The 26,603-nt window shown below is 46.3% G+C and overlaps 1 protein-coding gene across 7 annotated transcripts in view; it reads left to right on the top strand.

Annotated features, from left to right (window-relative positions):
• Positions 1-26,603, top strand: part of LOC139054481 (SH2 domain-containing adapter protein D) — a 75,109-nt gene that overhangs the window by 18,848 nt on the left and 29,658 nt on the right. For 2 of the 7 annotated variants that reach the window (XM_070531510.1, XM_070531511.1), the window contains exons 2-3: positions 23,736-23,772; positions 25,551-25,676. In XM_070531510.1, the coding sequence (XP_070387611.1) occupies positions 23,736-23,772; positions 25,551-25,676 (163 nt within the window). Of the gene's footprint in view, positions 1-17,923; positions 18,230-23,735; positions 23,773-24,722; positions 24,890-25,545; positions 25,677-26,603 lie in introns of those variants that run through there. The other 5 variants (XM_070531512.1, XM_070531513.1, XM_070531516.1 and 2 more) reach the window with 5 other exon arrangements.

Genomic DNA, 26,603 nt, shown 5'->3' on the forward strand with positions numbered 1-26,603 from the left:
CTCGCGCACATACGACCGTGTACGACGTCGATTCTTTTGGCCGGCGCTCCGTGCGGCGCTACGTTGCCGCTTGTGAGCACTGTCAGCGCCGGAAGAAGCCCTCCACACCTCCAGCTGGATGTCTCCAGCCGATCCATATCCCACCCGAACCCTTTTTCCGTGTTGGTCTAGACCTTCTTGGACCATTTCCTCTCTCGGGCTCGGGAAATAAGTGGGTCGCCGTCGCTACTGATTATGCTACGCGGTGCGCAATCACCAGAGCCCTCTCGACAAGTTCTGCCACTGACGTTGCTGACTTTCTTCTGTATGACACCATTTTAGTGCATGGTGCTCCGCGCCAATTACTCACTGACCGTGGCCGCAGCTTTCTCGCGGCAGTCGTGAAGGACATCATCCGCTCCTGCTCGACAAAGCACAGTTCAGCACGTCCTACCACCCACAGACCAACAGCCTCACGGAACGCCTCAACCGGACCATCACCGACATGCTTTCGAAGTACGTTGCGACCGACCACCACGACTGGGATCTTCACTTACCACATGTGACGTGCGCGTATAATTCATCGCGTCACGACACCGCCGGCTATTCACCATTCTACCTCCTATACGGCCGAGAACCCGCGTTGCCCTTAGACACTTTGTTGCCCTCGGCCACACCTTCAACCACTGAATACGCTCGCGATGCGATCGCGCACGCCGACCACGCGCGCCAGCTCGCCCGCACCCGTCTCGAGGCCTCACAGGAGCATCAGAGACGCCTCGATGATTGCCGCCATCGCGACGTGCACTTTACTCCGGGTTCTCTGGTGCTTCTCTGGTCACCCATTCGACGTGTGGGCCTTTCTGAAAAGCTGCTGTCGCGCTACACTGGCCCATACCGTGTGGTGCGACAAGTGACCGATGTCACGTATGAAGTCGTCCCCGCCGACCTGTCAGCGTCATCGTCGGCTGCAAGTGACATCGTTGACGTGGCGAGACTAAAGCCATACCATACACCTTTCACCGCGGATGTGTAGATTAAGCACCGGGACGGTGCTTCTACTGCCGGGGGGGGGGGGGGGGGGCGGGACGCTACGAAACAGCCACCATGCACAGTGTGGCTGCACTGAAGAGGAGGAAGACGACGTGGACCCGCTTGGTATAGCGTCGCCATTGTGGCCTTCCGTTAGCTTCCTCTGAATAAATGTATATAGCATTGGGCTACAGCTACACGTAACACTATGTATTGATTTAATGCATTTTTGTCAAGTTGTATGTGATCAATTGGCTTACCATAGCATGAAATTATGTGCACAGTGCTTAGCTGCTCTGCAGCTAAGCATTCTTTAGCATGCTTTGAGATGCGGGATGTATTCTTGGTCTGTCTCCCGATACTTCAGCTTTTGCATAACAAAAATGTTTGGTCACCTTACTGGACCGCTGGGATGAATCTTCAAGAGCCATGTAATTCCTTTTCATCATTGCCCCACAAGCCAACACAAAACCAGGCCAAACTTACTTTGTTAATGGTATGTAAAATGCAGCAGGCCTGCTGCACTGCTAGGGCACATTATAAGGAACGTCCTTATTATGTTAATTTGTAATCAATATGGACGTCCTGTAGATATTCTAAATCCACTACCAAATGTCCCACAAACGTCCTTTGGACGATTGGTAACACAAAATGTCCCAGAAGCGTCCTACATCCTGACAAAAATGTCCTTAGGATGTACAGTCGCCCAAGGAGGAGGAGTCGATTTTAATGAAGAGAAAGGAGGAGAGGTTGGCCTGGAGAGCGTGTCTCTAGCCTGCTACTCCTCACTGGGGAATGGGGAAGTGGGAAATACAGGGAAAGGTAGGTGGCGGATGATTATGATATGGTACAATGAGATACTATATACACGTTGTCCAATATGCGGATGCGCACTGGAGACGCACTACACCAAGAGTAATCTTGTCCTTACAAAAAGTAATCTTGCCACAAAATGTTTTTGCGCAAACACATTTCGCAGTGACTACACGTCTCACAGCTTCTAGAGACGATCGTCTAAGCCAGTCTCACTTAAAAAGTTCAAAAGTGCTTTTATGGCACGTTGGGCACAGTCAACACTCCTCCACGCGCCCAAAAGCTTTTCTTCTGAAAAGGGGCGGGAGTCCAAGCTGTCAACAGTAGATTTGAGTTGTCTTCGTTCGGTCGCATATTGAGGGCACACGCAAAGTACGTGAGCTATTGTCTCGAGAGTGTGACAGACGCTACATTCAGGGTCCCGTGCTTGTCCAATCTTGTGAAGGTATCGGTGGGTGTATGCCACACCCAGCCGTAATCGATGAATGAGTGTTTCCTGGCTTCTCCGCAACCGAAGTGGAAGCCGGAATTGTAATCCAGCGTCAAGTCTATATAGGCGCTCTTGTCGATGTTCGGGGTTGTCCCAATGTCGTGCCGTAGAAGTTTTAATGGTGTTATGGAGCAAGGTGTTAATGTCATACCGAGAAAAATGAATTTTTACAATGGTTCCGTCAGTGTGCGCCTTTTTTGCTTCCACGTCAGCCTGTTCATTTCCAGCTATTCCACAATGGCCAGGAATCCACTGCAGCACGATGGTGTGCCCGGAATGAGACGCCTCAGCAAGCAGAGACATGATGTCATAAAGGAGAGGACTATATGCGGTTCTGTCATTCATATAATTGCTGATGAGTTGCAGTGCTGGTTTTGAATCACAGAACACTGTCCACTTCTCGAGACTCTGTTGCAGTATGCAGCGAACTGCTTCTCGAATTCCGGTCAACTCAGCCGCTGTAGACGACGTCCTGTGTCCTGTCTTGAACCGTTGTGCGATCCCCATTCCTGGCACCGTGTAGGCAGCCGCGGAAGAGGTCTGTGTCACGGAACCATCTGTAAAAACATGTTCATAATGTCCATACATGTAAGCAATGTATGATAGCGCGAAATGCTTGAGACCAGCAAGCGGCATTTTCGACTTCTTCGTTATTCCAGGGATTGAGAGTCTCACCGTTGGCTTTGCCATCGTCCAGGGTGGAACTTTGGGTATGTCATACGGTTCGAAGTCCGACGGCAATAAGTCTTGCTGCGACAACACGGCTTCTGAGTAAGCGGACACAGGCCGTACCCTTGTGATGTTCGCGAGTGGATGATTCCTGTGTCTAGTCAGTAGCCTTAGATGCACTCGCAATGGCTCATGTTGCAGATAAACTCGAGCTGGGCACGCACGTGCCTCTGCAATAGTGCCCCAAGTAGACGCACATCGTGGTATACCTACACTGTAAACAGGTTTGACCCTTTTAGGGAGTTTTGGCCTCGTTGCATAACTCAAGCCCTTAAGGGAGGACAAGATCCTCCCTTCGAACGGAGTTTTTTTTCACCTCCTTGTGTTTGGTGGTTTTATGGGGAATTATGGGAGTTTTTGAATTCTCCTTTAAACACCAACCCCTGAGCGGTTGCAGGAGTCTTCATGGGGAACGTTGGGAGTTTTTCATTCCTCGTTTGGACACCAGCACTATGGAACTTTTTATGAGGAGCTTTGGGAGCTTTTACAAGTTGACATGGGTATTTTATTTTGCTGCTTATGGGAATTTATAGGAGAAACGATGGGAGTCCTTACGTACATTTTCGGAAACGTTTGGCTTCTTAAGGGAGTGTTGAAGGAGACCTTTGGGAAATTATTTTGCCTCCTTGTAGGAGTGCTTAGGTGTAAACATGGGAGCAACTGTTCCCATATTTTGGGAGCTTTGCTTAAGGGAGCAATTATGGTTAATTTTGAGAGTTGAATTTTTGCTTTTTATGGGAATATATAAGAGAATGTTTGGGAGTTAATTTTTACAGCTTTAGGGAGCTGTTTTATTAAGGGAGTTTTAAACAGATGTTTTGGGAGTGCATTTTAGCTCTTTATTAGAGCTTTTACAGGTAGGTCGGGAGTTTATTATGCACCTTTTGGGAATTTTACGAGGTTGAAGGGAGTTTTTTGTGTGTTTAGTAGATTGTGTCTAACGAGGTGCAAAAATTATGACAAAGCAATAAAATGTCTGGAAATTTATTACAGTTCCAGAATCAAATGTGCCAGCATGATATTACAATCAATGACTATTAGCATAATGCACAATCAATCATGCATGCCCTCCAACAAAGAGTGCATTTTCTGGATGGAAACTGAGTGAATCAAGTGACATGTGGCTCATATGTAATTGCACGTAAACTTGATGGCTGATAGCACTAAGGGCAAATAGTAGTAGTATAAACTTTATTTCTTTTAGTCGTTTGGGCGGTCGGTGCGTCCCTCAGTCCAGGGCTCCACTGGTCTCTGTGGTTTGCTGGGCTTGATCAAGAAGAGCTCTCTGGCTCTCTGCATCTTCACTAGCAAGCCAAACATTCCATTGTCTGTTACTTGGCACTTGCGTCGTAAGGGGCGAATTGGAATTTGGAGACTGTAGTTTATACATTCATGTTACGTGGGCAAGAGTTGGCAGCTCCCCGCACCAAGAACACATACTTTCATAGAATGCAGAGTGTATCTTACTGAGTATTTGTAGGCGTAGATATGTGTTAGTCTGTACACAGCACTAATCCCTGGCCTGTTCTCCCATAAGGTTGGGGTGCGGACGCCTGTATTTTTGTCTCTCTTTTGCCTGGTTTTCGAAGGTGTCACGTGGGTCAATGGGGGGTTCCTTGAAAGGACCGACTAGTGCTTGGATGCTTATTGCCCGAGCAGTCGGTCTGCCCTCTCATTTCCCTCGAGTCCAGAATGCGCCGGGCACCAAATTACCACCTGGTGCAATTCTGTGAGTTTTGCGTGGGACGGTACCCGTCATTAACGAACAGCATGCTGCCTTAGAGGTACACCATAGCCAATGCAGATGGTTTCTTTTGGGAGCTCTGCCATCCAGAGCTCAGAATATGCACATCAAACTTAGGCTACCCACTACATGGCCTGCCCAGCTCCACTTATTTTACTTAATGACAATTAGAATATCGGCTGTCCTCGTTTTCTCTCTAATCCATACCGCTATCTTCCCGTCTCTTAACGTTCAGAATATGCACGTCAAACTTAGGCTGTCCAGAGAGCCCACGATGCGGCCGTTAGGCTCGGCCTAACAGTCCCCACGTGAGAGCAGCCCGCAGCTCTGCCCTAGGGCAAAGCTTCTCAGGACCTTGTCATTAAAGTTCTTTGTCTGTCTGTCTGTCTGCACCTCGAAAGGCCAGTGCTATGGCTGCTGCATCCATGGTACAGGCTGAAGGGTTACGAATGGAGGTTGTTATCACTGTGAACCGATTGAAGGCCACTATTGTGAATTTGTCTGCTGCCACTTTACACGCATTTGTGTAGTATATGTCTGGATTTCTTTCATACTTCTTTAGTAAAGCCTTTGATTGCGCTTTCCTGCTTTGGTGGTGTTCCGTGCTCATATTCTTTGGGATTGGTGAAACTAGAATTTTCTCTCTTGTTTGTCTGGGTAGCGAAACTGTTTTTTCCCAGCCATACTGCGCTCTCAGGGCCACCTTTTGCAATAGGGCCTTTCCTTGTTTTGTCGAATTCAGACGTTCTGTCTGAGGCGTGACCACTGCTGTGGGATGTTCTTCATATGTGTTGTGAATACCAAGAGCCTCCAGATTTTTGGCACTTGTGTTTTTGGGAGCCCTAGCTGCCCTGATGATGGAGCTCACTTTAGACATGTTCTGCAGACTTTAGTTCTGCTGAACTACTACGTCAAACACTTGTCTTTGCTTCGTGTGTTGTCGACAAATTCGACTTCGCCCTGCCATCTGCTAGCCGCCTGGTTAGCTCAGATGGTAGAGCGGCTGCCCCGGAAAGGCGGTGGTCCCGGGTTCGAGTCCCGGACCAGGACGATTTTCTTCAACTCTGAGGCTTTTCAGGAACCCGTATGGGCTTCCTTTGTAGCAATTGCTATGAACGGGTGGATGTCTAATTTTCCCTTTATTAATTAAGAAAAAGAAATTGTATGCTGTAACTGCCTGAAATTTATTTCTAATGCACAAACTTCTGTGCATAGACAATTTGGTACAAGAAAGTGCTGGTACAGATTTCCCAGTGAAAATGCATGCATGCAGTTTTAAGCTTATTTCACAAAACTGATAAAATGAACATAATTGTGTGCACACACTGCATGCCTCCATTTAACACAGAAACAGGATGGCTGTTTGCATTGTTCATGCTGCATAACAGTAATTTGCCGCCTTAGAAATAATGTTGCTGTGGCACAAATCGCTGTCACAACCTATATCGACACTTAGGGAATGGTTATCAAACACACCTCATGACGAAAATACAACACTCTTTGACCCGCCGTGGTTGCTATGTGTCCTTGGCGTTGTGCTTAGTATTAAGCACGAGGTCGCAGGATCAAATCCTGGCCACGGCGGCCGCATTTCGATGCGGTGGCGTGCAAGAACGCCCGCGTGCCGTGGCTGTGCACGGTAAAGAACCCCAGGAGATCAATATTAATCCGAAGTCGATCCCAACTGCATGCGGCGTGCCTCGTAATCAGATCGTGGTTCCGGCACGTAAAACGGGAGAAATTGAAAGAAACAAAACAATGTCTCTTTTTCGTGCGGCACTAGCTCCTTGAGTTTTCTTCAGCGGACCGACGGGTCTCAACACCGCAACATAAAAGGTGTGAGCATTATGTGCATTACGCAATGGGTCCGCGCCGTACTCACCACCGCAGCTGAATATATAAGGCCGCGTGAAACATGAGGCAACTGGGCAAGCGGTAATCCGAAACGCGCCGTTTCCAAAGCAGTCCACACCGTACGCGCTCCGATTTTGTGAGGACTGTGGGCGAGGTTTCACTAGCCGCTTTCATATCGTGGCGCAGTAGGGAATGCCCGAGCACGGCCGCGCGAACCACAAAAGTGTATTGTAGTACACAGATCACAAGGCGATGGCTACGCGGTGGCCGATCACCGCCGTGCTGCGCAGGGGGCAGGTATTCTTGTGAGGTTCCACATATTACACGCAACACTCTCCGACGGCCGCCGTAATTCTCTCGTAAGAACGCATATAGACACACGCGCAGAACTACGAAGCTAGAGCAAAACAGGTGCCGTCACCGGCGCCGACGACAGTGGCGCTTCGAGGGCTTTGCCTTCAGTATCACTTTTAGTTGATGGGAAAACAAACAGAAGCGACGACATTCTACGGCCGAAGCCGTCGAAGTCTTGCATGGTCGCGCTTCCGAAGTCAGGTCGTAAGGTCGACCGGTGGTTCTGGCAGCGCGACAGGACATTGTGATCAACGAGACGAACAAATCGTCTTTTATATCGCCCTAAATAAGCTGGCTTGCACTCTGGAAATGTATAAATTTGCAGAATTAAGAGAAAGAAAAGCAACCACTTGGACAATATATCTCTCCTTTCTCGTCTCCTTCTCACACATGTGTATACTAAAATAAAATAACGCATAAAATAAGAAACAGAGAACTCCGTTTACGCTAAAGGGAGGTCTCTATCTTCGAAACTCCCTCTTAATAAGGATGTAGAATTGAGGTTCTTTCTCCTTCTTTCACCCCCATTTTGCGAGGGAGCGAAATGGAGGACGCTGAACATTTCTGCACCACTGTAAGGGAGCACGGTTTTCAGGCACGTTGTCTCAAGGGAGGTGACATCCCTTAATATGCCCTTTTCGGCTCATTTGCGTTTACAGTGTAGGCAAATTCGCAGTGCGCGAGCCTGAGCACTTTCAAGCGTGCGCATAGCAGTTGTACTTAGCCGAGAAAGTACAGGCGCACTGTAGCGGAAGTAGCCAACAAGAAGTGCCTGGTAGAGCTGCAGAAGAGATGACTTGGATGGCCCCCATGAATTTCCAGACATATGTCGAATGATCTGAGTAAAGCTGTCCAGCTTTCTTCTTAATCCAGAGAGGTGCTTCGACCAAGATAAGTCACGGTCGATGGTGACTCCGAGAAACTTGAAGTGGGTTACTGAAGGTATAATCTTCCCATTAATCATGACGGGGTAGCAGGCCATTGACTTCCGTGTAAATGCCATGGTTACACTTTTTTTCCGGTGAGAGCTGCAGTCCGCGACTGTTTAGGTATGTCGACGTTATTGACACCGCGCGCTGCAGCTTCGTTTGCACTTGCAAGCGCGTTAAGCTCGTGGTCCACATACAGATATCGTCTGCGTACACAGAGACCGAGACTGTGCGTGCGTGTTCTTTGACCAGTCCAATGAGAACGATATTAAATAAAGTTGGGCTCAATACACCTCCTTGAGGCACTCCACGATAGACGGGGTGGTTCATTGTTTCACCGTCTGGAGTTGTCATGAATATTGTTCTCCCTTGAAGATAGCTGGCTATCCACTGATGCATACGTCCCCCGACGCCACATTCTTCTAGAGCATTTAAAATTGCATCATGGAGAACGTTGTCAAAAGCACCCTTGATATCTAGAAAGACAGCAGCCGTTAATCGACGACGACGTTTCTGATGTTGAACAGTTGTTACTAGGTCGACGACGCTGTCGATTGACGACCTACCCTTTCGGAAGCCTGTCATTGCGTCTGGATATATATTACGTTTCTCCAAAAACCACTCCGGGCGCGTCAAAACCATGCGTTCCATGGTTTTACCTATGCAACTGGCAAGCGCCACAGGTCTGTAGGAAAGCATAGCATGGGGTGTCTTGCCTGGTTTCAATAATGCCACAATTTTGCTTGTCTTCCAATGTGCAGGCACAGTTCCCGAGGACCAAGAGAGATTATATAAAGCCAGGAGCTCTTCAGTCGCCCAAATCTTTAACTGGTGTGCGGGAGCGGCGACTTTTCCGGGCGTCAGCGCCGTATGACGCGGCGAGGCTGGAAACAGCCTAGTAGACGATGGGCCCAGCTGAGCGCGCTTTGTCCGCATGCGCTTAGCCTCAGACTGTTTCTAGCCTCGCCCCGTCAAACGGCGCTGACGCACGGAAAAGTCGTCGCTCCCGCACACCAGTTAAAGATTTGGGCGACTGTACTCGGGATTGTGCAATAAGAATCCATATTTAAACATCTCTTGGACGTCCGAATATCCCATTATGACGTTCGTGGGATGTTTCTATGAGCTTCAATTCGCGTGCCTGGGACGATCCCATGGACGATCCAGGGATGGTCGAGTGTCCCGTTTTGGATCTCTGCTGGACATCTGTAGGACATTGATGGTCCAGTGGGTTATCTTCAAACGTGCTGTGGACGTCCGAATATCTGATTTTGATGTACGATGGACGTTCTTTGGAAGTGCTTCTTTGTGCGTCGGACGATCCTACTGAAATCCGTAGCACATCATTGGCACTTCTTTGGATATCCGACGGACGTCAAAATATCGGTTGTAAGATGTCCTTTGGATGTTTACTGGAGATCTGTGGTCCAATAGGTAATTATTAGTTTACGGCATAAAGTACACATTGTGACCGCTAATCGTATGCGTCCGCAGACCACAGCAGGTCACCACGCACATAACTCGTTCCCTCACCATGTCCTTGCTTTTTAAAGGGCCCCTGAAACGGTTCGAACAAATTTTGTAGACGCGTAGGTAACAGCTTAAGTAGAACATTCGCACCACAATTTAAGTGAAGCGTTACGTATTAATGGAGCTACAAGCGATTATAAGTTACCCTCCTCCCCAGCCATGCTTTTCCTCCTCAACTCGTTCGCCGAGCGAGCGGGGCTGAGCTCCGCCTTCACTGGTCCTGCGTCACGACGCGACGTCACATCGTCCACTTCCGGTTGTTTTGAAGCCCGCCCCCGCCCGCGCGAAACCTCTCCGCTAGCCGCTTGGCTGTCGACCCCAAGCGAGAGCTATCGAAGCAGCGTGCGTTGCGAGCATTCTGTCGTAGCGCCGAACGTGTCTGGTATTCCGTTAGCCACAGGCAAGCTGGTCATATCGGCAAATGACTGGAGGCATAAACTCAAGCTGATGAAGGAACTTTGGCGCAGCGCTTAACCAGCCAAACAAAGCGCTAATATTGCTCTAACCAAGTGTAAAACATTTTAAACAGTTATAAAAACAACGTGTTGATGATTACACTCCTGCGAAAAATAACGCACCAGCAGCGAAAAAGAATACGCTTCGTTGCTGCTACTGTGTATGGTTGAGCTCTATGCCACCAGGTGGCTGCACCGTGCAGACCATTCACCTTTGCCCTTCTGCTCATCTCGGCTCATCCCGTTACGGCACAGTCAAGCGGCCAGACCCTGTCCCCTTGCGCTTACGTTTGCCCTAATACGGGACTCGCGAAACGCTAGTGCGTTAGTAATCTTCCGGTGTAAAGTGACGGCCACAAACGTGCAAATCCTGGCGCCGATCGGATAGCGGCAGTCCGATGCGCAGCAGCCAGTTCGCTCGTGCGCTGCCCTGCAGAGGGACACGATGTCGCAGCTTGACATATTGCCAGTCGCTACGTTTGCAGTCCACAAGGCAACAAAGTCGAATCATAGTGCTCGCGAAAAGACTGAGACCAACTCTGACCGCGGAGCTCTCGTCAAAATGGAGTACGTTGTAACACAAGCAGACGACACTTGCTGTGTGCCGGAAGTGCTTAAGTGTACTGAAAAATTGTTCTTGTGCATTCTCTTTCTGCTACTTTCTCTTTATAAAAACAAATTAACTAACATTCCAACTATTACGAAGATCATTTGTTTACCATAAAGTTGGAAAAATTATCGATCACGCGCCCTGGTCAGCCAATCGGATAGCTCGCCCCACTGACGTCATATGGGTAGGGGCCAACGTTGGGTATGGGCGGCTTAAAATTCCGCCGAGCAGTGCGCTGCGATCGGCAGCGATGTGAATTTTTAAAACTTTATAATAAATTACACGCTTTACGCAGAGCACTTAGATGTGTCAATTAATGATCAGAAGGACCTACTCTAACGACTCAGTACGTTTGTAGAAAATCGTCAAAAGCGTTTCAGGGTCCCTTTAAGTTAAGTGCCTTGCCAGAAATTTTTAAGCCAGACTTCCGTTGGCCTTGTTAGCTGTACACGTGTTCTTTCGGAAAATGATTGTACTATATGGACATTACCACCTAAGCAATGATGTATTTTTAAAGCATGTACAATGTACAGTCTGTTTCACACTTAGGGGAAAACTCGGAGCGCATTGCATCGCGATGCGGCGAGCGCTGGGGTCGGGATAACACCCGCAAAAGGGCTTTGCGAGTGTTAGCGTTGGGGCACGGAAGAGCTTTAGAATAGGGCTTTGCGTTTGCGGATAGCGTCTTGCGCTGACAGCGCCACTACGGAGTCAAAGAAAAGCTATTAGAAATAATTAAATACAATATACCATGTTATGATAGGAATAGTAATTTTGACTTGCTTTAGATTTAGATGTTATTCTGTATTGCGCTTAGTTTTGAGCAAACCAACTTTTCGTGCCTTCACCAGCCAAGCTTAGCCATGTTAGGCCTACGAGCCATAAGATCCACAATCGAATTTGGAATCAGCGGCGTCTAATGTATCAATCTTCGTATCGCATGCTAGTTGAGATAACGCGATAACCGCAGTCACTTCTCCTAGCTTTCGAACTTCACGCGTTACCACGAATCGAACCCAGTTTGGTGCTAGGTTAGAGCCGTCCATGGAGGAAGGAAACTGAGGAGAGGCCCTACCCCCTCCGCGCGCTAGGAGAAAAGTGTGGAGGAAATGGCGTAGTACGTTCTCCTCTTTCTTGCTGTTTTTTTTTATGTCTTTGCTGTAGCGGTCACGCCTTTCGGGCCACAATGGCGGCTTTGTTATGGTTATGTGCGCTCACACGTGTTGCTCCGTAGGTTTCGTACCGTGGCAAAGGCGCCGTGCGGGCAGGTTTGCTTTGGTCTCCGTGTTTTGTTGCGCTGTGTTATCTGGACCGTGCTCTACCGCATGTTGCTGTGGACAGGTGGTACAGGAGGAACTAATGTTTGGGAAATGAACGCGCATGCAACGCTGTACGCAATGTACCGTGCCACGGCAATGGCTACGGACGAAGGAATATCCGCGGGAAATGTTGCCCTCTTTCGCGGAATCATGCTAAAGTGCTAACGTAGTATTGCTGCGGAGCGCACGTGTCCAAGCAGCACGGTTGCGCGCAGCGCGGCGTGGTTGCGCGAGAAATGTAAACAAGAGAGGAGAGCTGGCCCGATAGGCGGAGCAACGCCATGAGCAACGCCAACTTCCGGCTTCATTTTAGCTTCACAAAGAGTGACGTCAGGGCCCCTCCTTACCTCCGTGGAGCCGTCGCTTCGATGCATCTTTCGAAAGGCCGGAGTACTGAGTGCGTGCACGTATATTTCTTCGCTGTGTGTGCTACCGTAACACGCGGCGACAAGAAAGTGACACCAAACGCGCAACGTGCTCAATCTTTATTTGACGCAAAAGGAAAATAAAGCACTCAACAATAACTATGCGGGCCAAACACGACGAAACAAACGGACACGAATAAAATAATGCTTTAGGTTAAGACAGTGAGCTGCAAGTGTTTCTTCTCGACAATAGTTCCTTACTCGATCAAGACAGGCCCTGCCAGCTGGCGGGGAAATGCACGCGTCACGCTATGAACATCACTTAGTGTTTCGTCAACGGCAGCGATGACAGCGCTCATTCTGGAAGGCAGTAAGGTGTAAAGTGACTCGGTAAGCGATGTGTTCATTCGGAGAACGTCCACTCGCTGATGATGGTGGACGAGAGTGTATCCTCGGACAATAACCCATGCAGAGGATGGCGCTCCAGCGATGCTTTCAATGCCCCAGACATTTTCAATGAATTGAGGTCCGGGGATTGGGGCGGTCACTCAGGACAGTGACGCCGCGCTCATCGAGCCGTTCTTGCACAACACGTGTAGTGTGGACCGGCGACCTATCGCGCCTTCCGGGAACGGGCCGTGAGGAACGTAGGGAACCGGTACATCTACGATTGCCCCGTACCTCTCAGCGGTGAACTTGCCTTCTAAAAGTACCCGTGGGCCAAGACCACCTTTGGTCCATACGCTCGCACTAGTACGCCCGCTCACTGCGACCCGTTGCAGATACCGCGGCCTATATCTGCATATCTACAGCAGCCGCAACAATGGACAAATCCTCTTCGCCCGTTGTGGCCCTTGGTGGACGTCCGCGAGGGACACCCCTGATTCGCCTTTCTTTCTGGTAGGCCTGCAGTATCCTGTTAACCGCTTTAAGCGACCGTCCTGTCATGTTTTTTTTTTTTTTCAAGTGTAGTTCCTAGAACACCGTTCAATAATCTTCAGTCGTTCTTTCTGCGATACACGGGCCTATGTGACAAGGCAAACAATTTAGCACCGTTCTGGTCAGATGAAAAATCTGGAATGAACTAAGACAGACGAGCGCCAGCTTTATTCAGATCAATCTTGAATCCTGTAAACCTGCCTGTATCTGCAGAGAGCCGCACCGTTCTTCGATCACCAATGAGCGAAGGATGGAGATGACACTGCATTGGCGTTTCAAGGTCATTTGCTTTTTTATCTTAAGTTTTAAGAGCGCCAAATCACCACCAAGTCCACAATCGTCAGCGAGTGGGACGTGCTGCGAATGAACACATCACTTACCAAGTCAATTTACACCTCACTGCCCTAATGAGCGCTGTCATCGCTGCCGCTGGGGACATGACGAGATACTAAATGATGTTGGGAGCATAGACGCGTGCATTTCCCCGCCGGTTGACAGGGCCTGCCTTGAGTAATGAACTATTGTCGAGAAGAAACGCTTTCAGAGCTCACTGTCCTAACCTAAAATCAAGAAAGGGGCTGACAGATGGAATAGCACACTGGTACAAAGTTTGTAAATAGGGATAAGGTGCCTCAGAAAGGCTGGCCAACATTTCGATACGAGGAACTATCTTCGTCAAAGGCGGCCTCGTCATCCTCGGCATGTTAGTTTTAAAGGGTCAGTGCGGTGACGTCACGTGCGGGTGTTGTCGGTAGCGGTTGGTTATAAAGGGAGAGACTTCAGAGGTAATGAGCGCTGTCGCCTGACGTCTGTGAGCTTCGTTCCCAAGGCGAGGGGACAAGAGCGGGAGAGTGGGAAGGCGGGGAGAAAAGAGAAAAAAAGGAGAAAGAACAAGAAAAAAAGAAAGAATAGAACATGGGAGGGCGTTGGGGAAGCGAGAGGTTAGGGAGCATTCAAGGGTGTCGTTGGCGGCATAATTTTGTGGCATTAGAAGAGCCGGTCAGGCGGTCAGTGCGCGAGTAACACACATAAAAAAAAACATGAGTTGAAAGAGTGACTTGAGAAGCATGGTCTTTCAAGGGACATTAGCCGCAGTCGCTCTACGTAGGTGGCTACGGCAGTATACAAAAATGGCGATACCCTGTGTGGCTGAGGCGCCGAAAAAGGCATACTGACGTCTGGGACTTCGGAATGTCTTGGTGAGGGTGTTTCAAAAAACATATAAATAAAGAAAAGAGAGGGGGGGACCGAAACCGGAATAACAAATAGGAGGGTGACGTGTGCAGAAACGGACAGGGCAAGTGTACATGGGAAAAGGGGGTCGTACAGTAAACGTAAAAACATGAGAGCACATTAAATTGAATAGTAGGCAGGAGAAAATTTTCGAAATGGAGGAATAGGTGATGTTAAGAATCAAGGTTAGCTGGTGGCATTGTGTTTTGTGTCTTGGTTGATGATATGAGAATTTCAGATTTAAGTTACCCATTTTAAAAATTCCAGGTTGCCACGTGCCAAACTAATTCCCGTCGGGTGTAGGCAATTAAACTTGCGTATGAGGTATGAATCCGTATATTTCCGTTCGCGAGGTGAACGGAAATTAATTTGTAGTATAGAGCCTTGCTTTGTCAAATATATGACCATGTTCATTAAAGTGGCCGGCTACTGCTTTAGGTAAATTGTTTTGCGTCCGCGCGGTGACCGTTGAGTCTTGTATGAATTTGCTGTCCAGTCTCACCTATGTATTGTCTGTTACAAGCAGCACATTCTAGACAGTAGACTACGTTGCTTGATGTGCAGGTGAAACCCGAAGTTACCTTGTGTGCGTAATTCGACGCTGTAATTTTTACTGTAGTAGTAGATAAAATATGTTTGCATGGAGAGCACCTGGGGCGGCCACAAGGACCGGTTCCCAACTTCCCCTTTTGTCATTAGTTTGGCATGCACAAGAATATCTATAAAATTAATGTTGCGTCTGTAGGCTACTCTGGGCGGGTCGGGAAAAGTCTTATTAATTTGTGGTTGCTGGTGCGAATTGGGTAGTATTTAGTGAGGATGTTATTCACGTTTGGGAGCGCATTGGAGAATTTAGTAGTAAAAAGAGACGTTGTTGTTCTTGTGATCCTCGGGCGGGGCTTGAGGACCTCAGCTCGATCAAGTTTGGTTGCAGCAGTGTAGGCTATTTGAAGGTCACTGTTTGGGAGGTTCCCGTTTGATGGGGTTTCTTTAAGGTGATCGAGTCTATCTATGTAGTCTTGGTCTTCAACGCAAATGCGGCGTAGCCAGAAGAGTATAGGCTTGGGCTGGTTGGTAAAACACAGTTATACTGGAAGCATAGCGCGCAAAGGACGATCCACAAAGACTAGACAGGACAAGCGCTAACTTTCGACACGGCGTTTATTGCGGAGAAGGAGCATATATACGCAATATATTTGCGTATATATGCTCTGCTATATATTGTCATGTCTAGTCTTTGTGGATCGTCCTTTGCGCGCTATGCTTCCAGTGTACGTATACCGACGTAGTCGTGTGGCTTGGCCTTTAAAGATGCCTTGTTTGAAATGTCTGGGATGGTGGCTCGTATATTCTAGATACTGTTGTTTATCGAAAGGTTTCCTATACAGCGTTGTCTGTAGCGCCCCATTGTCAATGTATATTGCTGTGCCCAGAAAGTTTATGCGCTCAGTTGAGGATTCTGATGTGAATCTTATTGTTGGATGAAAAGAGTTTAGCAATGCTGCATATTTATCTAGACTGTCTTGACCATGTCCCCATATTATGAATATGTCGTCTATGTATCGTAGGTATGTGTGCATGGGGCTTGTCAGTGAAGCGCGATAGGAAATCTCCTTCTAGAATCCCCATGAATATGTTCGCGTAGGTTGGTGCAAAAGGCATACCGATGCTTGTACCATGTATCGATCTGTAGGTAGTAATTAACTCTCCTCAAATTCGAAGTAATGTGTTAGAACTAATTCAAGGAGAGACAAGTAGACTTCAGCAGAGTGTTGTGCATTATGTTTAGACAGCGTTTGTTTTATGGAAAATAGATCTTCGATAAAACTCAATTTAATATACTGTTTCATATTTTTACGTGTATGTCAACTGTACGACCCCCTTTTCCCATACACACGGAAATTGTTGATATCCTCGCATTCCTCGACTACACCCGGGGAGGGGAGTGACAGAAGACCTACTAGCCACGCCACGGGCGATGACACAGAGGCAACCAAACGGTATCGTATCCAACAGCCTTTGAAAGCCGAAACTTACCCCTCGTTTCCAAAGAAAAGACGCGTACACTCGCTCACAAAATAGGCTGTTTTAGCAGAGCGTTTTTGACGGTCCGCTCCGCTCAGCGGGCTAGCGGAAGCGCAAGTGCGCATGCGCGACCCGTTCAGCAGTGAGCGGGCGAGCGGACGGGAGCCCCCTCTCCGCTAGAAAGCTTTCTCAGCGGAGCGCGGCGAGCGCGTCAAGCGGGTCTAGCGAAGCAAAATGGCTGCCCCCAGTGCTGCTGGCCCGTCCACGAGGTCGTTTGAATCGGGATTTGTAAAGCGCAAACCTAGAGTACACTTTAGGAGACACGAAGATCTTCTTCTATTCGGTAGGTTGTGGCCATGAACCCGTTTCAGAACCATGCCATGTGTGCACGTTTGTTTATGCGGACCACGTTTCAGGTGTACTGAAAGAGCAAAAAACCTTGTCTTGGCTACAACACAGCGCAACGGCTTTGTTAATGTAAGGATTATATATATATAAGAAAGGAAAATGCAATGTATTGCGTGAAATGCCTTCAGATATTTGAGCAATTCCAAATATATTATTTTATTGCGGCAATTCATACAACTTGAATATTATGTTCATAGCGGTTTTACCTTCTGCGGAAAAGGTGGCGCGTCAGGCAAGCACATGCCTTTCGGACGCAGCCGGGCGCTCCGCTAAAACTGATTCTTCGTCCGCCGCTCCGCTAACTCTGAGCGGGTACGCGAGAGCGGAGCGGACCGTCAAAAACGTTCTGCTAAAACACTCTAATATTGCGGGGCGCGCGAGCGCGTGGCGGAACGATCCTCCTCCCCTGCTAGCGGGAACCCCTGGTGTCGAGACCGGCGCATGCACGCATGCGCGTCCGTCCGAGACTGCAAGCGCGCATGTTTCCGCACTTCCTCCTTGCGCGCCGGCGATATCCGAATGCAGCCGCGAGGTGCCCTTCTTGCGTTTGGCGCTGTGGCGGCTTCGACGGGCAAAACTTCGTTTATACAACGGAAATCAAGAGCTCATTTTCGTCTTGCCTGTCTCCTTCTATGGAGCGCCTTTCCTGCCACGCTGTTCTGCAGGAGAACGCCCCGTTCGTAACAAGAAATAACCAACGATGATTGGCCACGAAAAGGTGCAGCGTAGAAGAAAAATGACTTGTTGCGTTCACCACCTATGCGTCAGCGATTATGACTGGACAAAAAGCGGCCGCAGCGGCGCGCGCAAGCTCACGCTTCTAAACACGCTTCACATACCTAGTTGTGCCCGTCGAAGCCACCACAGCGCCAATCGCAAGAGAGCAACCTCGCGGCTACATTCGGATATCGCCGGCGCGCAAGGAGGAAGTGCGGAAACATGCGCGCTTGCAGTCTCGGACGGACGCGCATGCGTTCAGGCGTCGGTCTCGACACCAGGGTTTCCCGCTAGCAGGGGAGGAGGGTCGTTCCGCCACGCGCTCGCGCGCCCCGCAATATTTTGTGAGCGAGTTTACTTGCGCGCATAACGTGCCTCACTATCCCTCTCCCTCACTACCTGGAACGGCCACTCTTTTGCCTAGGACGACCGAAACCAGCTGCGAAGCCGACGGCAGCGCCATATCTACGTAGTCCTCAACCAATGCCTTTCCTCAACTTGCATTGACGTCACTGATCTGCATTATGCTTTGAGTAGTAGACCGGCCGTTCCGTAAACCGGCGTTGCGTTTGTGGGGCAAACGACTGCGTTACCGCTTTCCGAGGCCGTCGCAGCCGTTTAATGGGCACTGCCACACCCCATACTGCCGCGTTCGCGTGCGGCGGCCTTGCGGCACGGAACTACTCCGCCTGACAGCTGCTGAGGTAGGCGTGCAACAGGTGTCAAATGCGTCCGCTCAGCAAACTCTATGCGCTGAGCCGCTTGGAATGTCGTCTGCACGTCCGAGATTGCACGTCGCTGCTTACCGCCCTTGACAACTTCGCCTGGGCCAGCTGTTGAAATGAACGTAGCATTATTTGCTTCACCGTAGGCTTCCGTCTTTGCATGAAAGTTCAGTGTGCTCGTCTTGATCGGCAGCGCCGAGCAGTGCAGCACCAGCCTAATAAGAATAGTTGGAATTTGATCTCACATTACAAAGAAAAACTAACCTTGTAGGTCGCCGTACTGGTATTACATACCGAATGTTTGCTTGTTTCTTTAGTTTGCCTTTTGTGCACCTGAGCAAGCTACCGCATTGTTTCCCGAAGTGTGGAACTGCAGCTAGAATCATATGCTAGTTACTCGTGTGTCATTTAGAACAGCTAGAGACTTGACCCCTAACAGCTTCTTTTTCTAATGCAGAAATGCAATGTTCTCCCTCGCACCGACCGAGACACTGTATCCCCAGGAAGTGCTAGCTTTGTAATACCGCTACAACGTTATAGCAGCAGGTGCAACTGCGCCTCTTATTTCCATTCTGCTTGCTAATTATTTGCCTTTTATGATGAGTTGCACAGTTGGCAAATTGATTTCACCGGTGTGTGTGCATTTCGGGCAGTTAGGGTAGTTTAAAGCTCTTCTCATAAATGCATAGTGTGATGACACTGCTGTGACATAGCGCGCATATGAAACTGGTGCGTATATTGACATCAGTTGAAGTGCTTCTGCAAGTGCAGAAGCCTGTACAGTGCCTGGCTAAAATTTCTGGCCATGGCTCTTCTAGCAATGTTTTGTTTGCATGCTTATCACAGGCACAAGTCAGCTCCACAATATTGTCTCTGGGTGCAAAAATAAGAAAAAATTCTGATTTTCTATGTGCTAACCTAATATTTTGCTTCTATCATTGGCATAGAAATTTTTCTTATCTGTTGTAGATACATCAGAATGCAGCTGTTCCTGTATTACCCCTATGAGTGTCTGGATATGCTCTTGTATGAGGCTTTTTCGTTGCTTAACCATTGCTTCTTTCTTGGAAGAAAGTATCTGATCACTCGCAATTTTTTTGCTGCCATGTTTGTATGTTCAAGTATAACTTGCTTACTCAGTAATGTAGCTGATTACTGCTAATAGGCTGTTAAAAAAGTGAATTGGCATCATCCCTGCTTGAGGAAAGAAACCAACACTTACAAAAGAGTTTTATTGGGAGCAATCCATTAAGTCTAATTCATTACATGCCAGTCTGATGACAGGAAAAGGTGCCTGTGATGAAGTACCGTGTAAAATGCATTAAAGTCTGCGTTAGGGTTACATGTGAAAATAAAGGGTCACAAATTTTGCTATAATTTAAGGCTGCTTCAGCCAAGCCCTGCCTTGCCTTGCCCTCTTGTTTCGAGTTACATTGCAGTCCATGGAAAGAAGTCAAAGGTGACTGCCGGAACAACTGACAGTCTTAGGCATCACAATGACTATTTGAAAGGAGAACTGGAAGCAGACCAGAACGACTTGGAAGTGGAGCAGCTACTCAATGCTTTTCATTCACAAGATGGTGCAGCAAGTCATGAACAGGGAGATGAAGCTCCTAAGTACACGAAACTAAAGCATGCAGTGATACTCTACATTCAAGGAACTAATGAATCACTGTTGAGAATTTTCAAGAAGCATGGTGCACTGATTGTGCATGCACTGGCTAAGCAATTAACTCATCAGTGAGGCCTGTTCAAACTATCCAGGAGAGGTTTTCCCTGTGCAGGTTGAAAATCTGCCTACATTGGGGAAATGGGAAACGTCCAAACATGAATGGAACAACACAAAAAAGATGTTACCAAAAAACACATGGCATCAGATGCCATCACAGAGCACGTTCAAAACACGCACTGTGCGATAAAAGGGGAATAGGCAAAAGGCATTGTTATGGAAAATAATGTGTCAGCAAGACTGTGTACGGAATTGCTCGTTATGCAAACCACAGAAAACACGATAAACAGCCAGCAAGTAATCGGGATCTCTATAGTCAAGCCTAGTTATTGTGAACGTAGATACTATGACAAAGTATCGGGCATAATGAAGTACAGTGGAACCCGGATACACCAAACCCACATCTAATGAATTATTGTGTAGAATCGGCAGCTGTAAAATCCCCTTGAAAGTTTTAGTATAACATTTTTATTTTATGTATCGAATTGGCATGGAATTGGAATGGCATACGTGGTATTGCATCTGACTTGCTAAAGAACTATTTAAATAATAGATTACAGTATGTTCAAGTTAATGGTATACCCTCAGAGAAATTGGCAATTCAGCATGGTGTTCCTCAAGGATCTATATTAGGACCGTTATTGTTTTTAGTGTACATAAATGATATCGCTAACATATCCGAATCGCCTAATCTCGTCATGTACGCTGACGACACGAATATATTTTTTTCTTCCCACTCCTTGTCCCAAATGGAGGCTACGGCAAATGCATACTTAAGAAAGTTACATAACTGGTTATTGACGAATCGGCTAAGCCTCAATTTATCAAAAACTAACTACATAATTTTTCAGCCTATTAATACAGTAGAAAGTATCACTCTGAAAATTTGCTACGAACATACTGAATTAAAACGTGTTTCAAACCAGAAATTTCTTGGTGTTTGGTTCAATGAGAATCTTTCTTGGAGTTTTCATATCACCAAATTAATGTCTGATTTAAGTAAAACAGTCGGCTGTTTGTATAAGATATCTCATTTGTTGCCCCCCTGGTTAAAGATATCCATGTATTACGCACTTCTGTACTCAAGGTTATCTTACTGTATCCTTGTGTGGGGAACTACGACGTCCAGCAATTACCTCAAACTAATTTCAATTCAGAAACGCGCTATACGTGCCATTGAAGGGTTTCATGGCAGACCTTCAGATTTACCTACGTTACCGGTATTTCAGAAATATGGCATCCTTAAAGTAAAAGAAGTATACAATTTCTGTCTACTTAAGTACATCCATCATCATAGATTGTTCTTTTCATGCCCAGATAATTCCAACAGCCGTTATGCATTTCGGACGAAACGTAAGCTTGTTCCTATCACACGCACCAATTACGGCAAGCAAACACTAAGCTACCAGATTCCCACGGTAATAAATAACTTTCCCTTTGAAACTGAGTATTACCTTCCACAAAAACGCTTTAAATCTACTATTAAAAAATACCTATTGGAACAAACGGAATGATACATTTATTCAGTCGACATACTTTGTATTTTTTTACTACCTTTTGTTGTATTTATTTGTATTTTTTTGCTACCTGTGATATTGTTTCTTTGTTTTAGGACTGATATTTTTATGTTTGTATAAAAAGATGTCTTTACACCCCTAATACGATAAGTTGTGTATTCAATTCTTTTCTTGTAAAAATTTTATGCATGCTAACTTACTGCTTCATGCTTTTACAATGCTTGAGAAATTCATTATGTATTTTTTTGTGAAGTGCTTATGCACAATGCCAACTGTTTTACGGGTGACCGGGACCTTGTCAGGCTCTTGCCTTTTGTCTTGGCGCCCTCTTTTCGTTGAAAAGAAAATAAACTTTCACTTTCACTTTCACAATTACCTGTGTATGGAACTTCCTTGTTATCCCCTTCAGATTCGATATATGCTGGTTCCACTGTATATCTAAAATGATTCTACCTGATATCAGATTGTAATTAACATGTGCTTATAGCAAATGTCAGATTAACAAAGATACTTCAGTGCCATATGGGATATCATTTTAACGAGGTTCGACTGTATTCTTGAACTCTGGGGTGAATGCACAATCAAGCATACATATAGAAATTTTGTAATGACTGACTCAGTGTGACCAATGTGTCTGTGCAGATGCCTAAATATCCTTTTTTAAATTATTTTTGTCTACATTGGTCAGTCGCATGTTCTACTAATGATGCTTTTACCAGATCAGGTAGTGTCTTGTCAAACTCTGTATTACATCAGAATATATTACTGTTCTATAGTTATCTTTAGGTCCGAGCATTGTTTACAGATTTACACAATATTTTTGGCACTGCATGCCGAGTTGTGCAGAAGCTGACACTATAATGTTGGTGAGGGTGTCTGAGATTCACGCCTTGAGTTCTTCCTGAGTAAAGGGCTTGTTGGTGCTATAAATGTCTTGCTTTATCATCTTGACAAAAAAAAAAATTGTATGCTATTGAATCATGGCAGTAGTGCAGTCATGTGGTATAATGTGAACCATGGTGGCCACATGAAAGCTGTAAAATGGCTGCCAAGTCACTCGCAAACCCCACAAGATGGGGACATGCACAATCTTGCATAAAAATTGGGTGATAAATGCTCTCACAGGTGACCAAAAAATAATACTTCATAGATGCATGCCAATCTTACAACTGATACATCAAAGATTGTAAAGCTGTATAATCGAGTTCTCACAGGCAACAGGTCTGCTGCAGAAGATGACATTTTGGATAGGTCCTATCAAGTGCTAGACTGCGGGTGGTGGAAGGGCCAGCTCGTATTCTACAAAGAGAGACTTCCTATACCCAAGAAAGATTACAAGGAAGAGGGAGAAGTGATCTTAAGGCTATTATATAAAAGGCATCTGAAGAGTGTTATTAGGGCAGTATCATGGGGGCAGCTTAACATATGTTCTTGTCGAGAGTTATGGAGAAAATTGCCTGCACAGCTTCCACGCTTGCACACATAAAAGAAGCAGGCAGCCGACCACTTTTGTCAGCATTGGTTTCGAATCCTGTAGTGATGAGCTGAGAATGGCAATTCTTGACAGTTCTTCCATAGACAGACACATTATGCTCATTGCTACCATTGTTCTACGCCCACCGTGAACTGCCACTGCATATCCCCTGAGCGTGCTCACAAATGGCAACCTGTTGCTGTCTCAACTGGCACCACTGTAATGCGCTATTTGCTAACGTAAGCATGTAACAGAAACAAGATCCTGCTTTTCAGGATAAAATTTGTTTAATTAGAAAAAGTGCAAGTTTGTAAATTTTACATATTCATGTGTGGACAATCATATGTTTTATGATGTTCCCAGACAAAGGCCTGACCCTAGTCAAAGTGTTGGAAGAAAGACATTTTCTCTATTCCTTTCAATTGAGTATAGATACATCACCGACAGACATGCACGAAACACATTAACGGCTCCTCGCGTAGAAGTGAGTTATTTGAGTACATCGTTTTAAATTGTGCACACTTCATGATGCAGCACATTGTGCAAGATAATTGGAATTTCAAGTTGGAAAGATTGGTATCATACTTTAGCGGACACTGTTATGCGGTCACTGTCATGCGGACACTTTAGCAGTCACTGTCATGGGCACATAAACGTCTATGGAGCACCAGATTTCTGCAACAAAATATTGTCACAATAATAATCACATACAAATTAATACTACCATGTCATCCTATGCCTAAACAATGTTACTATAACATGCAGGTAACATTGGGAGTATGGATGGCAGAGCAGCCAGTGGGTGAGTGCAGCCTTTCTTTGACATTTATGATGCCACCAACATTAACTTCTATGAAATATCCTCGGGGCTAAGGGCTGAAATATGGATCAGCAGAATGCAACTCGGTTCATAAACCTTTACAAGGTTTCGTGATTATTCGCACTGAAGTCTTTAAAGACATTAAAGACATTAAAAAATGTCTTTTTAATGCCCAAATTGAATAAAACGAACACTGTCTGCCACTAACTGCTGACAACAGAACTTGGCCAAAAGGCTAACTTGTCCGTTGTAGTTAGCGTAATCCAACTGGTGTAGCTCATAATAAACCACTGAAGTGAAAATATCACAACTGGTATGCTTTACTGAGAGAATGACCACTGAATTTTTTAACGGTCAGGTATCATGTGCTCTGTTACGGCAGGCTTCATTAAGGATATGTTCCAATACCATTCGCATAACTTTGAAAGTTCTAATTTCCATGTTAGTTGGACAGGCACCAATCATGGTGCCGTTGACCCACTAGCAATTGAGAATTGCATGTGTGTGCTGGCAGGACTGTTTGCAAAAACTTTTGAGGTTGTGTAAGACACATTTGTATTTTCTAATGTTCTAGTAACATAAGTGTTAGTATACACTTATGTGTTTTGTATGTCATAAACTCCTTACAACAGTAGTTAAAAAGTAATTTACTACCTACACATGAAAAGAAATTAGTCTCTGGGCTATTATAAGTTAGAGCAAGGTCATGCTTGGTGATGCTGGAATCAGGTACCTACTCGTACATTTAACATGTGCTGCCATCTGAACCATTGGTGCCATGCCAGTGAGAACCTCCTAGTATTAAGGTTTTGTCACTTTCTCTGAGGCAGCAGAAAAGTTGTTTTTGGATTTGTTATGATATGTGGTTATGTCCTCTATGTGGGCTGTAAGGCCTGCATTGTGTTTTGTGGTATCTGTCATCCTGCATGCAGGGATTGTAGCTGGATGTGGCAGTGTAGCACAGGCTGGCTTGCAGAAAGAGATGGCAGCGTTACCACCTGCAAGGCTGGGCAAGTTAACACTAAGTGGCAAGGTTCTGCTTCCATCACTGAAAGAGACATACTACATCCATTGGGAAATGCGGTTCGCTCCAATAGAGGTGATACTCGGTACACGGGCCACCCCTGCCCCTTAAGCACGGCTTTCTCTGAAATAGTAAATTGGAGAGAAAGCATACACAGGCCCTGTTGAAAGTTTTTTGGATTTGCTCATGCATAATATGGCAAGGGATGTAAAAGACCTCAAATGTCACATGTCTGTAAGGCCTCTTTATGGCCACATATGCTCTGAGGTTATGCAGAGAAAGGGTTCATCAGTATATAGGGTTCAGATGGCAATAGGCAAGGGGTCATGGTTGAATGAGGAGCTCACCATATTAAAGGCAAGGCTGAGAATGTAAAGAGCTAACAGCTACTGAAATCAATAAAAGCATGGAGCATTTGTGTTGTGTTTCAACAAATAAGTGTCACCTTGTATTTTAATTAGCCTCAATGGTGCTCCTGTGTTCCCAAGTCCTCACGAGTCACTGTGTAGTTCGATTGTCAAATCTTTTCAAGGATGCAAGTTGTGCTGTTACGAAGGACTGTAACCTTATTTTGAATGCCAAAGGGGATAGTGTGAATTGCATAAAAATAAGCCTTGTATTCAACATCATCACATTTAAATTACGCAGCTCCTGAGTTTTAAATCTTCTAAAGTTAGCAGAAATGTTTCTTGAGACTCTCCTGAAGATTGCAGTGAAGCATATGTGTGCAGGGCAGATGACGACAATTGGAGTTGGGATACAGACTTTGAAGACGATTCTGGATATGAGGTGCCACTGCAGGCTGGAGACTACGAACCCATTGGCTGGCCTCCTCAACACAGTGCAAAACTTGAGAGGTCTGGTGAGTGGAAATTGCAGCATTGAACAGCAACTTCCTCAGGAAGTTGTTGTATAACCATACTGCTTGCAGGAGTGGGGGAGGCATATTGTGCACATGCTCCCACCTTCGAAATTTCTATGGACCAGGGATACCTGGCATAAAATGATGTACAACAACCACCTGCTTTCCCGATCAAGTGTATACTCCCTCCATTAAGAAAAATATTCTGTGTAAGCACCACGCACTGACCGATTGTGGACCTTCCCACAGGTCTCCGGAATGTTGATTGGCAAAATCATGGGACTGTCCCAATTCTTGTGTCTATTTATTTATTTATTTATTTATTTATACACATACCTCACAGGCTCCAACTGGAGTATTGCGTGAGGGGGGTAAGAGAAACAACATGTCGAAAACAGGAGCAAAAAAAAACATAGCTAACAGCAAATCAAACAATTGAAAAAAAAAAGTTGAATTGAAATACGCCGAACAACATCAAGCAAATGAAGAACAACAAAAACAAAAACACTCTGGACGATCAGAAATGCGCATGGCTCATCCAATTGCTGCAAATAACTGCAAGTGCATGTCAAATGACATGCTGTCCACAGAATGACAGTCAAGTGACATGGTACAAATGAAACGTGTGCGCATAACTACGGAATCAATTTTTTTAATGCTTCTCTAAACGTGTCCAGATTATTAATTTCAACAATGTGGCTTGGAAGATCGTTCCAAGCTGCTATTGCCAGAGGTAATGCAGATTTGTTAAATGCATTTGTGTGGCCGAAAACACGTGTGAAACTGTGTGCGTTATATAAGCGGCGAGATGTGCGAAATGGGCGGGAAAGGGGTAATGTAGTTGCGTGTTGACTGTGAGTGATTTTGTGCAGTAAGCAGAGCAGAGCTATCGTCCTTCTAGATTCAAGAGATGGGAGTGACAGTGAT

The sequence above is a fragment of the Dermacentor albipictus genome, chromosome 1 (assembly GCF_038994185.2).
Source record: "Dermacentor albipictus isolate Rhodes 1998 colony chromosome 1, USDA_Dalb.pri_finalv2, whole genome shotgun sequence".
NCBI classification, from domain to species: Eukaryota; Metazoa; Arthropoda; class Arachnida; order Ixodida; family Ixodidae; genus Dermacentor; species Dermacentor albipictus.